The sequence below is a fragment of the Carassius carassius genome, chromosome 44 (assembly GCF_963082965.1).
Source record: "Carassius carassius chromosome 44, fCarCar2.1, whole genome shotgun sequence".
Classification (NCBI taxonomy): domain Eukaryota; kingdom Metazoa; phylum Chordata; class Actinopteri; order Cypriniformes; family Cyprinidae; genus Carassius; species Carassius carassius.
The window spans coordinates 6,814,728-6,830,735 of NC_081798.1; the positions used below are offsets into that span (position 1 = coordinate 6,814,728).

The 16,008-nt window shown below is 36.5% G+C and overlaps 1 protein-coding gene across 11 annotated transcripts in view; it reads left to right on the forward strand.

Annotated features, from left to right (window-relative positions):
* Positions 1-16,008, forward strand: part of LOC132126823 (calcium-dependent secretion activator 1) — a 96,828-nt gene that overhangs the window by 23,952 nt on the left and 56,868 nt on the right. For all 11 annotated transcript variants that reach the window (XM_059538353.1, XM_059538343.1, XM_059538345.1 and 8 more), the window contains 3 exons: positions 5,676-5,756; positions 5,894-6,127; positions 8,508-8,629. In XM_059538353.1, the coding sequence (XP_059394336.1) occupies positions 5,676-5,756; positions 5,894-6,127; positions 8,508-8,629 (437 nt within the window). The remainder of the gene's footprint in view (positions 1-5,675; positions 5,757-5,893; positions 6,128-8,507; positions 8,630-16,008) is intronic.

Here is a 16,008-nt window from a genome sequence, read left to right on the forward strand (position 1 = left end):
ACATGATAAAGCTAAAATCTAACCTGGACTTTCACTGCCTAGTGGTGGAATGTGCACTTTTTCCTTCAGTTTGTGAAAGATTGCAGTTGCGGAGATGTTTACAATAAAACACTATATGACTTTGCTTTAATTTTACTGAGCTATTGTGGGTGTAACATTGTGCTTTGAAATCAGAAAAAAATGAAATCAGATGTCTAGCATTAAAGCTCACCCCCTGCTAGTTTTGTACGCCTCCATCATGTGCTGTTGGATGCTAACCACCGTTACACCTACGCTAATCAGCGTTCCACTGAGTTGCCTCCATCCCCAAAGAACTAACTTCACCAAACAGACTAAATATTTAACGACCACAGTTTAAGAAGCACTCTTGAACATTCTGAGTGAATAGCAAGTCATTTTAGGTTTATCCCTGGAGAGAGGGACTGTGTTGTCAGTGTGCTCTACAGTTAGATTGAAGCAAATGCTACAAAATACTCTCGAAATACTATGGTACACTGATGACAATAATAGCTTGGTGTTTGTTTGTTTTTATGTAATAATCATCAACGATTTTAAAATTGTATGTCTGATCTTATTATAACCTACAATGTGGAAGCTGTAAATAGTAATGTGTCATTCAGTTGTTGTTTTTTTAGTTACCTCACAAGCTAATCATTAGGCCGCATGCTGCTAGCTGATTATTCTGTTAGCATTTATTCTGTTGCTAACCAACTAGCCTTACGTGTTACATATGCATGACCCCCCCCCCCCCCCCCCCTAAACCAATTCATTGCAAACTCTGCTCTGCAGCCGGTTCTGAAGATATTAGAAGATATACATTGGTCATGTCAATCAAAGTGCTGATTGCATACAGTGAACCTAATGTAAACCCATAACCTCAGCTCTAACCTTAACTTAGCTTTGGTAGTGCATCCTTATAGATAGCATTACTGTTTGTCACGATCGGATTTGTTCATCATTTTTCACATTTCTTGACAGGCAACCAGTGTTGTTATTGTTAACTAAATCTATCAAAAATAGTTTTCGGTATTTGAAATAAAGTCTTAACTGTCAGCGTGTAGTCAGTTTTCTCTTTGCTCCACAATGTTTTTTTTTTTTTTTTACTGTGTGGGAACATGGTGTGTTGTATGAGAATGGCATTGTTGTCGGACATAGCAACAGTAACTAAGGAGAGCTGGTTTTTGCAAAGGATCTTTTGATCAATGAATTTGGATGTGGGATGGGGTTTGCTGCTTTGTGAAAATAGATAACACTGTTTTAATTATCTTAAAATATGAAGGTGATCTGTTTTGGAACAGGCTTTACAAACAGATTTCTCTTGTGGTCTGGGGATGAAAGTCTCGAGGGGGATTGAATCTTTCATGACAAAGACATAAATTAACTGTTTGACTGTTTTCTCTTTCATTTATTTTACTGGTAATGTTTGCTGATGCTTTATTGAACTGAACATTAGCCTAGTTTAAATGTTAAAGAAATAGGTTGCCATAAAAAATAAAAATAATGGTTGAATGACAAGAATTGCAAAATGGTTCTCTTCAAGGAAAATATCTTATTAGTTTGGAATAACACGAGGATGAGTAAATAAGGCCAGAATGTCAATTTTGTGGCAAATTAATATTTTAATGTTTGAGAAACTATTGTTCTTCATGACACTGTCTGTTGGACTCACCCTCTACTCACACACACACAAACACACTGACCAGACAATCTCTCTGCCTTGGCTGGCTTAGATTAGGCACATTAATTTAATTACACATGTCTTGTTTGCACCAAATCTGATTATCATCAGGCAATGACATCACGGATTGCTCCCTTGCTGGTGCATGAACATCTCAACAAAGTTAGGATGTGTTATTATGGCACTCCAGATTATTTGTTTATTGTTGTTCTTCTGAAGGCCTTGTTTGGCAAAACCCACCTTTTACATTTTATCAAGTTCAACTGACTTGATAATAGCCTCACTAAATCTGGTTCCAAGGTTATTGAAGGTGTCACTTTAGAATGGTTGGTCGATTACAACAATGCCATACATCTGGTTTACATTCTGGCTCAAAGCCAGAGTAGATAAATAAATTAAGAACTAATCAAAAGCCTCACAGAGCAGTTAGATGACAGTGGTGGCAGGTTATTTTATGTTAGGTGGTTTGTCTTTGCGATGTCAACACAATGAGAGAGGCAGCTGAGACGTGAGGCATGTGTGAGAAAGACTGAACGCTGATTCATCTTTAGCATTGACTGGCTCAGTCTACCAGCAGCAGGAGAAGATCCATGCTGTGCTGCTTGGTCTCAGCTTAAAAAACTAATTTCACTGTTAGAATGTTTGTGACCACACTCAAAAACGCCATTTATGGAAAGTAGTATCATCGGATGGTGGTCAAGGCAGTTCTGTTTAATGCTTAGGCTACACTTCTGATTAAATATTGTAATGGAATATATCTTATAATATGTTTGTAACAATATAAACTCCATAATTATCGGGAAGAAGGAGGCGGGAACCGGCGGACAATCAAACAGAAACTTTAATTACAAAATAAACACAAAACAGCACGACAGCCCCTCACGGTCGACTGCCACGCACAAATAAAATCAAAACACAAACTAAATCCCAGGCCTGGTCCTCTCTCGTCCTTCACTGTCGTCGCTCCTGTTTTATATCCTTCCATCTCCTCCGTGGGACTCGAGACCGGTGGGTCGAGCAGGTGTCGCTCATTTCCAATCACTCCACCGGCCTCGCCCCGTTCCCACGGCTCTCGGCCTCGCCCCACTCGTCAAAATGTTATTTAATAGAATGTTTTTTCATAAGTCAATTTCTAAATAGTATTGGAGCTAACACTAAAGAATTTCTACTAATGTGGCCAAAGATCAAAGTTGTGTGTTGAAGAAGTGTGTTTATTTTAAAAAGTAGACCTTGTAGACCTTTTGGGTTTCCATATTCTAATGCACATTGTGTATGAAAATTAGTGTTCAATTAAAAGTTATCAGGCTGTAAAATAAGGGCTTCTTAGAAAATATTGCTGGATATGCTAAAGTTTGTGAATTTTGTGGCATTGTATTTTGATAAAATAGTTTTGTATGTAAGCGCTCAGACTATTGTTTAAAAGTTCACAATTTTCTTAAAAGCAAATGCACTATATTAACACATATATATATTTTCAACTTCTTTCAGCATTGATATTAAGAACTTTCTTGAGCAGCAATCAGCATGTTAGAATGATTTCTGGAGTATGGTGTGACACTGAAGACTGCATGGCTGCTGAAATTCAGCTTTGCCCTCACAGGAATAAATTACACTTACAATTTATTAAAACAGAACATTTCATAATATTATGGTTTTTATTGTATTTTTGAGCAAATAAATTCCACCTTTGTGAGACTAAGAGACTTACAGTATTTTAAAAACATAAATTCTTACCGACACCAAAATTTTAATGGTAGTGTATACTGCTTTTGTTATTTCTGTGTTGAAGCTGGCTTTGTTGCAGAATCAACTATAAAATGCACCAGATTTTATTAATGTCATTATTAGGACCTCAGTGACCTCAGTGTTTTTTTTTTTTTGTGATCAACTTTTTATTTTTTATATTAACAAAACAACACCCATCCAAACCAACAAACAAACAGAGAAGGGGGAGCAACAGACGCATTATCAATAATTTACCATTTAAAAAAAAAAAATGATATGATGGTCCTTTCTTTACATATTCCAAAATGTCAGAAGAAAAACAATGCCATGCATCAGTAGTCTCTGGTTTAGCTCCGTTAATTCGTGCTGTTGTACATTCACAGGCCACTATCCCAAAGAGCCTTGAATCCAAAATGTTTTTGCACACGTTCGGAGTAAACCAGTTTTGTATTATTGTCTTTTTTGCAGCTGTAAAACCAGCAAACAACATTCTCTTCTTTAATTAACTTATACAGGAGTTGGAATTGTCTTTGAAAAGACATCCATAGGTTGACAAAAATTGGACATTCCCAAAACTTTTGGAGAAAAGAACCTGATAATACAGTGTTACAGATATGACAGTTAGGACCTCACTGACTTATATTTTCTTATATTAAGAAACAATAGAAAATCAGGTTTGAAACAACATGACTTCATCATCTAATAAACCTGAAATTGTTGGACACAGGTGCATTCTCTGTGGAAAGTATTTTTGATCTTGGATGGGGATTAGGCTTAATCTGTGTCTTGGACTCCCATCCTGTTATTATGCAGTAACATTAAGCATCTCATTATGAAAACACCCACACATTGGCATGTTGCATGTGAGTGTGTGTTCATATACTGTATGTGTGGGACAGAACTTGTACATGAATTCATGCATGTGTGTGATTTGGGCATGTGTTTTAATTGTGTATGCCTGCACAGTTATATGCACTCATTGTTCTGTGTGAGCAATGTGTATGTAGCAAGTGCATTGGTGTGTGTGCGTTCATTTGCATGTAGGAATCCTCATAGAAGGGTGTAGGTGTTTGTAGCTATTTGAGTACTGAATTTGGAGTCAGGAACGGGGACACCATGGCCACAGCCTGTCCAGATGGTCCTCCACTCCACCCAACCATACCACTGACTGGCCAGTTCTCCCCTCGCAAGGCTCTGAACTCTGCATTAGTTCCGAACCCTTTAGTATATAACATTCTGGGTATTTAAAGATGCATTCCTTGGTGTTGTTTTTATTGGCCTCAAATCATAAACTGATGTTTGATTTTTGCAACAAGGTATTTAAACATTCAGGCTGCCAACTAACCATTTTAATTATTAGGTTGGGCACTGAATGATGGCAGTACAAAAATAGTTAATTAAAGAAATACTGAGGTCTGTCCTATTCTTAGCAAGGATGATTTTTCTGGCTTGGAGAGTACACTGTTAGCTAAAAGGAATGGTTCATCCAAAAAAAAAAAAGAAAATTTGGATGGCCACCCAAGGGTTTATTTCTTCATCCGAACAGATTGTGAGTCCATCAACATCTTGTGAAGCGAAAATCTGTGTATTTGAAACAAAACAATAATCAATATTTTTAACTTTAAACCCTTGCTTGCGGTTAAAAGTTCTCTATCCATAATATTACTTTCTCCAGTAAAAAAAAAATAATAATTGTCTTGTCTGAATCGGGAGGGAAATATGCACAGATCAGGCACCAACAGTTCAAAACAAATATGTCGATGGACTTTTTTCTCACTGGACAGAGCGTTATTAAGGATTATGTACTTGTATTTTGGCCAGAAGCAATTTAAAAGTACATTTTTTTTTTTTTTTTTTTTTTACAAATTACAAATAACTAATCTTGTTTTATATTAGTGTCAGAATCAGAAATTCATGCTTCAATTTTTAAATGATTCAGAAGTTGCCTTCTCAGGTGACATAATGACAAATGGCTGATAGCAGTCCTTGGCTTTCAGATGGACAGAGCTGTGTATGTATTGTATGGAGGCTTGCAGAAAGCCACATGCAGGCATAAAATATTGAATACAGTTTGCTTGAGGTTTATTTGGCATGGTTGGTATGGTATGAACATTCAACGAACAGTTCTTTACATAGTGATTTTGACTATTGACAATGACCTTCTCTGTTGAACTGATATATTTTGGCACTATTTATTGTAATGGTTGTTACAGGCGGGAAAAGTTATTGAAAGATATTGGTGTAAATGCATTAAAATCTGTGTATCTTACAGTTGGATAATCCTGATGAGCAGGCTGCCCAGATCAGAAGAGAGCTGGATGGACGACTCCAAATGGCTGATCAATTTACCAAAGTAAGTGTTCAGATCTCAAACAGTTAGACTAGAAGCTGTTGCATACTGTACTTTTTAGGCCTATAGAGGAGCCTATTCTAGTCTAATTTTGTCCCTATCGGTCACAATTGATCTTCTTTCATTAACACCTTGAATAGGCTGGCAGGTTCCCCAAGTTTGTGTCCAGGGACATGGAGGCCATGTACATCGAGGAGCTGAAGTCATCAGTGAACCTGCTGATGGCCAATCTGGAGAGTATGCCGGTGTCTAAAGGAGGAGAGTTCAAACTGCAAAAGCTAAAGAGAGGCCATAACACTTCCATTATTGACATGGGCCAAGAGGATGAGAATCAGCTCTCCAAGTCTGACGTAGTTTTGTCTTTCACTCTGGAGGTACTTCTTCTTGCTTAGTGTTTTGTCATTGGGTTATAAACCCGCTTGACACCTTAAACCACCATTTGAATTGGATTCATATTCTGAACATCTCTGGGGGGCACTTTGAGCCATTTCTGGGATCAGACTCTCCTTACTGACTACTTTTTTGTCCTAATTTATATATAGATGTCCACCTTATTTTTCAACATGGAAGTTAGCCGTTTTCTGTGAATGTGCGAGACTTCCAGTTCATTAGCCACTGTAGAGACATAACAGAAAGAATAGCTAAGTGCACTAAATGGTAAAACTGTTTGCACTACAAACCAGTGTTCATAATTAAGAAACTGCATTAAAATAATGTGGTAAGACACACCAGTTTGCAATATCAAGCAGCAAAACAAGCTGTTATGTACATCTAAAAATAGCTGGAAGTGGATGACACTGGAAGCCAGACACATTCAATTTACAAATGGCTGTGCCTGCTCTCACGGGAAAAATAAGGTGGATAGTTCAGGTAAATAAAAAAGGACAAAATAAAGAGAAATAGTAAATAATATACTTACAGATATACAGATATTCCTATTGAGATATTTCTCAAACAACCACTGAGAAAACTAATTTAGGTAATTAAGTAATTTTGTTTATTCTTTATTTTTTATTTTTTTATTTTTTGTGTTTGTGTGTGAAAAACACAGACATTTGATTCATACATGAGTAAATTCACATAGACCTGTGAAAGACAGAGAATTTGCCCAACTGAATAGAGTTTAAGAGTAAAAGATCAGTGATCAAATTTTTTTTACCTAGTGGTTAAAGATCTTGGCTCATAACTCAAACGTTGAAGCTTCAACCATGTGCAGTTTCAGTGTTCTGAAAAATATTGCATCAAACATTGCCTTTTGAATTCTCACACAAATTTGTCTTAACTATTATTTTTGGCTTCGCTTCAGATCTTTTTTTATAACACTAAGCTTTAAAGATTACCACATCCCATTGCCCACACTTAAGAAAAGAGACATGTGAAACAAATGCAAACACAACATCGGCTCCTTCCTTTTCACCACCATCTAGTTTGTAGCTTGTGTCTTGATAGAAATTGATCTGATCATCAGCACAAAACAATGTCCTGATGAAATAATTGAATCTGTGATGGTCTTGGCATTCATCACTGGCTTGACATAGGATTCCTTTACTTCCTTTTATGGGGTGAAAATTGTATTTGCACAGCCATTGCTTTGAATATCTTATTACAACATGTTGGATGTCAACATAAAATATCACAGGCCATTTAGGTGCATAAGCAATATATTGGTCTTTGAACATTGAAAAATTCACCTTATGTTTTTATGCAGTTTTAAAAGCGGGCAAGAGAATTCTGAATTTGTGAGCAGCAGATAAGTCTTTGTGTGTAGACAAGTCTTTCTTAGCACAAACCAGACGTAAAATCCTGAGTGGCACTGACAGCCTGCTTTAAAGCTAGCTTTAATCAAGTGACATTATCTGAGAGGAGATATTCCCTGAAGAAGGGGGAAATAAAACCATGTGATGTATGTCGTGTGTTAACAGCTCATTCCCCTTTCACTGATACCTTTGGGATGACGGCTTTATCTGACACATCTCACATCCCCTGTCCTCATGCACGCCAGCTGTGTGTGGGTTTGGATAAAAGTGTTTCTAACTTATCTCACATGTCAAAGGATTAGTTCACCCAAAAATGTAAATTCTGTGATCATTTATTCACCCTGACGATGTTCCAAACCAGAACGACTTTCAATCTACCAATGAAACTAAACTGAGAATACAGAATAATGTGTTTTTCCCCTACGCAATTACAATGATTGTAGACTGAAGCTTTCAAGCTTTTGAAATATGTAAAATCATCATAAAATATAATAGGAATACTAAACACAGAAATTTCACTGTTAACTAAAGCAGTCTGATTCATACATGAGTTATTCATAATGATGAACTTGGACGAACTGATACACTAAATAGATTTGACCCAAAATATATACATATCTTTTTTTTAACCCTGAAACTTAGTTTTGTCAGTAATATGTCCCTTTCTAGCATTTTGATTAATTTATGCAGGTTTGCAGACAATTTACAAGCATTATATAATTGGGCCAATCATATTGTCACTCTTTTTTTTTTTACTCATACTAACACTGAAATTTAGAATCTCTGTTAAATTAAAAAAATATATTGATTCATACATTATTGGATATTAAATTAATGCTTTGTTTTATTTTTGTAGTGTCATTTTATTTGTAGAAAATGCATCATCTCCTTTGCTTTTTTGAAGAAATTGTACAAAATACCAAGTTGGTTTTGGGGTTATGCCAGCTTTTTTCACAACTGAGTCATCTCTATAGATTTCATCTTATTTTTTCCACAGGTGGTGATTATGGAGGTACAGGGTCTAAAGTCTTTAGCACCAAACCGGATTGTTTACTGCACCATGGAGGTGGAAGGTGGACAGAAACTTCAGACCGACCAGGCAGAGGCATCCAAACCAACGTAGGTCTTGAAGAAATTTCTTGAAAACGTTATGTATGTTTTTTTTGCATCAACCTTAAATTAAAGAGCTTCATTGTGAAGTTCTAGCACTGAGGAAGTTTATAAACAGTATTATTTCTTAGAGCCTCCAAGCCTTGAAAGCTGCTGTCTGGAATAAATGATTATCTTGCAGACTAATTAAATCAGTCTATGTACACTAACCAACACAAACCTGTTTAGGTTTGATTACTTGTCTTCATGCATACAGACACATTCCTACTGAACCGTTCAGAGCTGGAGGAACTTAATCTCAAATCCTATCAAATGCTGTTTGCTGAAGCTGTGTGTGTGTGTGTGTGTGTGTGTGTGTGTTATTTAGCTCATTACATGATCAGTTGATCTTATTATTGTGTACAGAGTAGGCCCATTCTGTTTGTAGTGAGATGTAACGCTTCATGATGAAGTAACAATTCTGGGCATGTAATCAACACTTACGAGAACCGTACGTTGATCGCATTACTCAACTAGACTTATCATATTTGTTTGTGTGTGAGGAGACTGATTCGAGTGTAAGAGAGAGAGGAAACACCATGCACACAATTTTCACACTTTTCACTGAACATGCTTCACCCACTCATTTGGTAGCTTACACTCACACTGATTTCTGTCACATTTCTGTAATTGTAAATTATTTTTTTTTTTGTAGTAGAACAACATCTCTTGTTAATGAAAGTTCCCTTTAAGTGATCATATTGCTGCAAATTTACCTTGAGTTCACTCTGGAACATGAGCAGTCAACTATGAAAAACTAATTTCAAAGTGTGTGCAACTTTTTGGTATACAGTATGACTTTATATCTAGCAATTGCAAACCTTTTTTTTATAACTGAGCTTATATATTGTCTAAATTTGCATTTATAGGCCCTATAATACACCCAATGCTATGCAACGCAAGGCGCAGTGCAAGTGTGTTTGCTAGTTTCAGTCCGGCACAGTTTGCTGTTCGCATTTTCCCGTCCAGCACCACGTCGTTTAATTAGCACATGCATTTGCGCCCATTTGTGTGCCCATGGGTGTGCTGGTCTAAAAAAGAGGTGTGTTCAGGCGCATTGCTGGCGCATTGCTATTTTAAGGAGCTGTATATATATATACAGTACAGACCAAAAGTTTGGACACACCTTCGCATTCAAAGAGTTTTCTTTATTTTCATGACTATGAAAATTGAAGAGTCACACTGAAGGCATCAAGGGCTATTTGACCAAGAAGGAGCGTGATGGGGTGCTGCGCCAGATGACCTGGCCTCCACAGTCACCGGACCTGAACCCAATCGAGATGGTTTAGGGGTGAGCTGGACCGCAGACAGAAGGCAAAAGGGCCAACAAGTGCTAAGCATCTCTCGGGGAACTCCTTCAAGACTGTTGGAAGACCATTTCAGGTGACTACCTCTTGAAGCTCATCAAGAGAATGCCAAGAGTGTGCAAAGCAGTAATCAAAGCAAAAGGTGGCTACTTTGAAGAACCTAGAATATGACATATTTTCAGTTGTTTCACACTTTTTTGTTATGTATATAATTCCATATATAATTCCACATGTGTTAATTTATAGTTTTGATGCCTTCAGTGTGAATCTACAATTTACATAGTCATGAAAATAAAGAAAACTCTTTGAATGAGAAGGTGTGTCCAAACTTTTGGTCTGTACTGAATATATATATATATATATATATATATATATATATATATATATATATATATATATATATAAATGCCTACATGTCATAATGGATAGTCATCGCATGTATCAGAATTAGGCTACCTATTTGCTCGCACACGAGCAGCTTCGTTTCCTCTCGGAGACGCGTTCTGTCTTTGCGCTTGCCAAATTCCACCGTGTAAATAGCAAATCTGTCATGGCACGAGCGCAACTGGCTCTTAAAGGGAATGGAAGATGAGACTCTGATTGGTTTATTGCACGTTACACCCAAAAAACACCCATTACTCATTAAGAGAATAGGGACAACCCGTTTAGACCATGCGCCAGAGCTCGCCAACCGTTTTACCGTCGTTAAAATAGCAAAAGTGGATTTGGACAGGCCCTGAGTGCACCTGTGCTGTGCGTTTTAAACTTTATATTTCACAATGTGGGATTAGGTTACAGTTCTAAATATTTTCCATTTGTTTACAGTTGTTTTAAATAAATGACTAAATGTCTCATAGTGGGACTACTGTATATCTGACTTTATATCCTGCAGTTGCAATTTTTGCAAAGCTAACTTTATATCTCATAATGTGACTTTACAACTCTTTTTTTTAACTTTTTCTCACTTTACATTGTATCTCAATGTGACAATGTTTTCAATTGCAAACATCTCACAATTGCATCTGTTTCACATAACTGACTTTATATCTCAAAATGTGGTAATATATATTTTTATCTCACAGTGTGACTTTTATCTCACAAAGTAACTTTATATCTTGTAACTTTGACTTTGTCTTGCAACTTTGAATTTCCTGTCACAGTGTGACCTTATATCAAACAATGAGTACATCTCAAAATTATGACTGTTTCTTATTGTTGTAACTTTCTCACAGCATATCATCTCACAGTTACCTGTTGGTGTTTTATTTTTATTTATTTATTTTTTTTACTCTAAGGCAGAAAACCTACATCCATAGCCCCAAACTTATTTTTATAACTTCTTTTCTTTTTTTTCTTTTTCAGATGAAACATTCGAAGCATTAGCGTTTAGGGGCTTGATTGGATTTGTGCCATACATATTACATTTTGTGTGTAAATGAGAATGTCAGAATGTGACAGTGAGAGACTGATGATGTAAAATGCCTAGTCAATTCTGTCAGTCATGACTACAGTCTGCAAAGATGTGCAATACATAGCCTGACATACAAGACACTTGATGAGCCTTGTCTTTTGCCCACAATTTCACTTAGGTCACATCATATAGTCTGACAAGCAACAATTGTAAAAGACAGAAAACACTGCATGGTGTACAGACAACTTTACACACACACACACACACACACACACAAAACAAAATGCTCATATCCACTCTCTTTCCACTAGATAACGCAGTTGCTCAGATCAACAAGCTCTCGCATTCACACACACATTTGGCGCACATTTCTCCAGAGCTTGCTTTAATGCTAAAGGCCTGCTGGGTCTCAGGGGTAGAGCCATGTGAGGATAGATGAGAGGGATTCTGGGAAAGCGAAAGAATGATGGGAAACTGCTGAGAGATATTCGTTCTTTACCTGTTTGATCAGACACCTTAAAACTATGGGGACTGATCCTAACACATCTCTTTAATTAAAGCAGATATGTGTGCTTGTGAGGATTTGAGTGAGAGAAAAAAAAAAGAAAGGCTGCTGTTGTAAGCCTCTAGGTCTGCTCGGGGGCTTAAAGGAAGCTACAAAGATTTGTCTTGCAGTGGCTTTTGCTTTCATAAGTGCAGTTTTATGAAACATGAAAGGGGAGTGGTTAAGATGAATGAAAAAAAGCCATTTTTAAAATCATATGTGAATTTGAGTCAGATTGGACCTATTCTTGGATTTGAGTGTGCAGATTGCTTTTCCGTAAGCAGTTTTTAGTGATTGAATGCTGCCGTGACCCCCGTTCAATCAGACTTGGATAAAAACTCAGAAAATTGAAGGGTTGTTGACAGTAGGTCATTTATTATACTCTGCATTTGTTCTAGGGAGGCAGAACTTTTAACTTTAGATGCTCTTAGCTGGTGGGTTGTAACCCAAAAATGGGTGGCATTCTGATAACCGTATAATTGTGCATAGTTTAGAAAAGTGCAATTAACTGTGCGTAAGGAAAAAGAAAAATGCTATGAATATCTATCCAATCAAATTCACACTGAAGATTCATCTGTCATTTAGCAGCAAGATTATGCATATGCTAACATGGATAGGTTGTGTTACCAATGGCTTCTTCATAAAAACTATAAAAAAATAAACCGTACAAGATAAAAGAAATAAATGACCAAGACTAAATTAAAGTGATTTCATTTGCAATGAGAATAAAAATGGTTTATGCTGTTTTGATTGTAAAATTGTTCAAAATTCAAATCAGTTTAAGTGGTCAGAAATGGTATCTCAGCCACTCTGTCTTTCGACATTTGTGCTGTTCATTTATTACCAGGCACTTGTATTTGTACTGGCTGTGATGTATCTATCGTACTTTCATAATTAGGGAATTCAATTAAACTGAATGTTAAATAAACAGTAAATTATAGTATTTAAATATACTTTTAAAACTAAATATTTTTTCTTTAATGGGCGCCACAAAAAATAAAACCTTAAAGCAAAAACTTGCACAGTTTAAGTCTGACATATTGAGTCAAATGTGATTTCTTTATGAATAACTTTGCATTTAAGTGCATATTCATTGATATACTGAACACAAACCTTTAGTGATTCGTAAAGAAGGCAGTGGTCTTATTTGTGACTGGTCCTGTTTCTGCTCTGTTGTGTCACTGGAGTGTTGCTCTAGGATGTGGATTACATTACTCAGAGAGCTTTGCTGAGAAGTGTTTTACTCTGTGTGTGTGTGGGGGGGGGGGGGGGGGGTGTATGTGTGTGTTTGTGTGTGTGTGTGTGTGTGTATGTGTGTGTTTGTGTGTGAAGTGAAACTTTACATGTTTTTTACAGTGTGTTGTTATATAGATCAGTAATGTAGATCAGGCTTTCTCTACCACGTGTTGTGGGCTTTTGATGCAGTGAACCTCTGTATTTGTGGTATTACTTCATATTTATGTTCAGGTTGTAGTTCCCAATCACACATATGATTCACTCACAGCTACATTGACACTAAATACAAATGGCAATTATATCGTATTCAGTATTTTCAAATCATATTCAATTAGCAATATACAGATCAGAAATTAGATCTAAAGATGCTCAAAGATGTTACTTACTGCGTCCTTTTATTTGGTTTTGTTTATAGTACAGCAGTTAGACATTTCACAACTTTGATATTGATTCTCTGTCATCATGTCAAGAGAGGATTACTGGACCAGGGCACATAGACAGGGTCAGTTTTTGGTGTGTGCAGTTTGATTGAAGCTCAAATGTTGGAATGAGAGTAGTGTTTAGAGTAATTTACAACATTAGGCATTATGAAATATTGATGCAGTGTATGTAGAAATGTAAGCTCTTCTACTGCCACTCTCTGGTTCTGTTAGTACTAGCAGCACTGTGCACTGATACAGTGAATTTCATTTACATGCAAATGAATACAAATATGTGGCTCACTCTCTGGCAACACTGATATGGCAACTTCTGACATTTGTGACCCTGGACCACAAAACCAGTCATAAGTAGCACGGGTATATTTGTAGCAATAGCCAATAATGCATTGTATGGGTCAAAATTATCAATTTTTCTTTTATGCCATTAGGATATTAAGTATATTTGATATTTTGTAAATTTTCTACTGTAAATATATCAAAACATAATTTTTGATTAGTACTTTGCATTGCTAAGAACTTCATTTGGACAACTTTAAAGGTGATTTTTTTTGCACCCACAGATTCCAGATTTTCAAACAGTTGTATCTCAGCCAAATATTATCCTATCCTAACAAACATACATTAATGGAAAGCTTATTTGTTTGGCTTTTGTATTATGTATAAATCTCAATTTCAAAAAATGTATCCATATGGCTGGTTTTGTGGTCCAGGGTCACATTTGAGTAATGTATTTCTAAATGCATATTGTAAACAGTGTAACTTTTATTTATTCTTATTTAAAAGAAAGGAGCATCAAATTTTGAAAGTATTCAGAACGTCACTTATATTCCAAAAATAAGTATTGTAAAATATTTTTTCTTGGTGTGTTTTATCATCTGCTATGGCTAATCTGAGATAATACAACTTTAAAATGAGACTAATGCAGCTAGATATAGAGCATAGAAACTTTAATCATAAAAGCAGTAAAGCTAATGTGAACAGAACATAATAGATAATTGGACAGTATTTCCATTTTCTGTCTTTCTATCATGATTTATTTATATTCCTCTGGGACCTGTTAGAACTGAAATGATGTCCCAGTAACAGTAAGTTTATAATTATCAAATAATAATGTCAGGCCTTGAGCACTGTAAACTGTTGAAAATATGTGCCAATCATAGAGACACAGAGTCGGATTGTCTTTAAAGTGAGTGCAGTAATGCTATTCTTCTGTGTGCAAATGGTCACATAAAGATGAAAGTGAAAGTGACGTGACATTCAGCCAAGTATGGTGACCTATACTCAGAATTCATGCTCTGCATTTAACCTATCAAAAGTTAACCCACACACACAGAGCAGTGAACACACACACAAACACACTGTGAACACACACCCAGAGCAGTGGGCAGCCATTTATGCTGCAGCACATGGGGAGCAGTTGGGGGTTCGATGCCTTGCTCAAGGACACCTAAGTCGTGTTATTGCCAGCCCGGGATTTGAACCCACAATCCTAGGGTTAAGAGTCAAGGCCACGACTTTCCACTCAGATGACTCATTAAGCAAATGAGAGGAAGCCTCATTTATCTATCTATCTTAAAAGAAGACTCATGCACATTAATAACAGGTTTAATAGCATTCCAGAACACTCCTTGGTATGTGGCAGAACAAGATTTGTTGTCACCCACACATTTACAGCTTGTGGTCATATCAGTGCCATCAGACAGCTGTTCTGTTCCAGGCAGAAGATCTGATGCCAGATTGTTATGAGGACATTTACATTCATGCTTTATCAACTTTGCCTAGCTATAAAAGACAAACTGAAACCAAAACCCTAACCCCAAAATTCTGCATGATTAGAATTATAACAAACCCTTATATTGAAAACAATTATTTATTAATAATGATACATTTGAGGACATTCCCAATAAAAAAGGTTTTATTTATTTATTTATTTATTTAACAGTGTGTGTTTATATATATATATATATATATATATATATATATAGATAGATAGATAGATAGATAGATAGATAGATAGATAGATAGATAGTTTTATGTCTTGAAAAAGATAAATCAGTAACAAAAATCGAAAAGGAATATGTAACATCTGCTGTGCCACAGGCGGCTGCTGATACTAAACAGCAGTTCACAGTTCACATGCTGTGCCCAGAAGCTGTAGCCTTCAAATACACAGCAAGTCCTAGTAAAACCCCCTTTTCATGATCCTGTATTGATGGCCTGCTTGCTAACAGCACTTATCGTTTCTTTCAAACGCCATGAGCCAAATATGCATCAGACATCTCCCCTGAGACACTGATGTGAAGGAAGGCTGAACGGCTCTATACACCGACACTGCAAACACACATACACAATCATACATGAAGACACAGCATCCGTGTACACTTAGCCTCACCCCAGGCATTCTAGCGGGA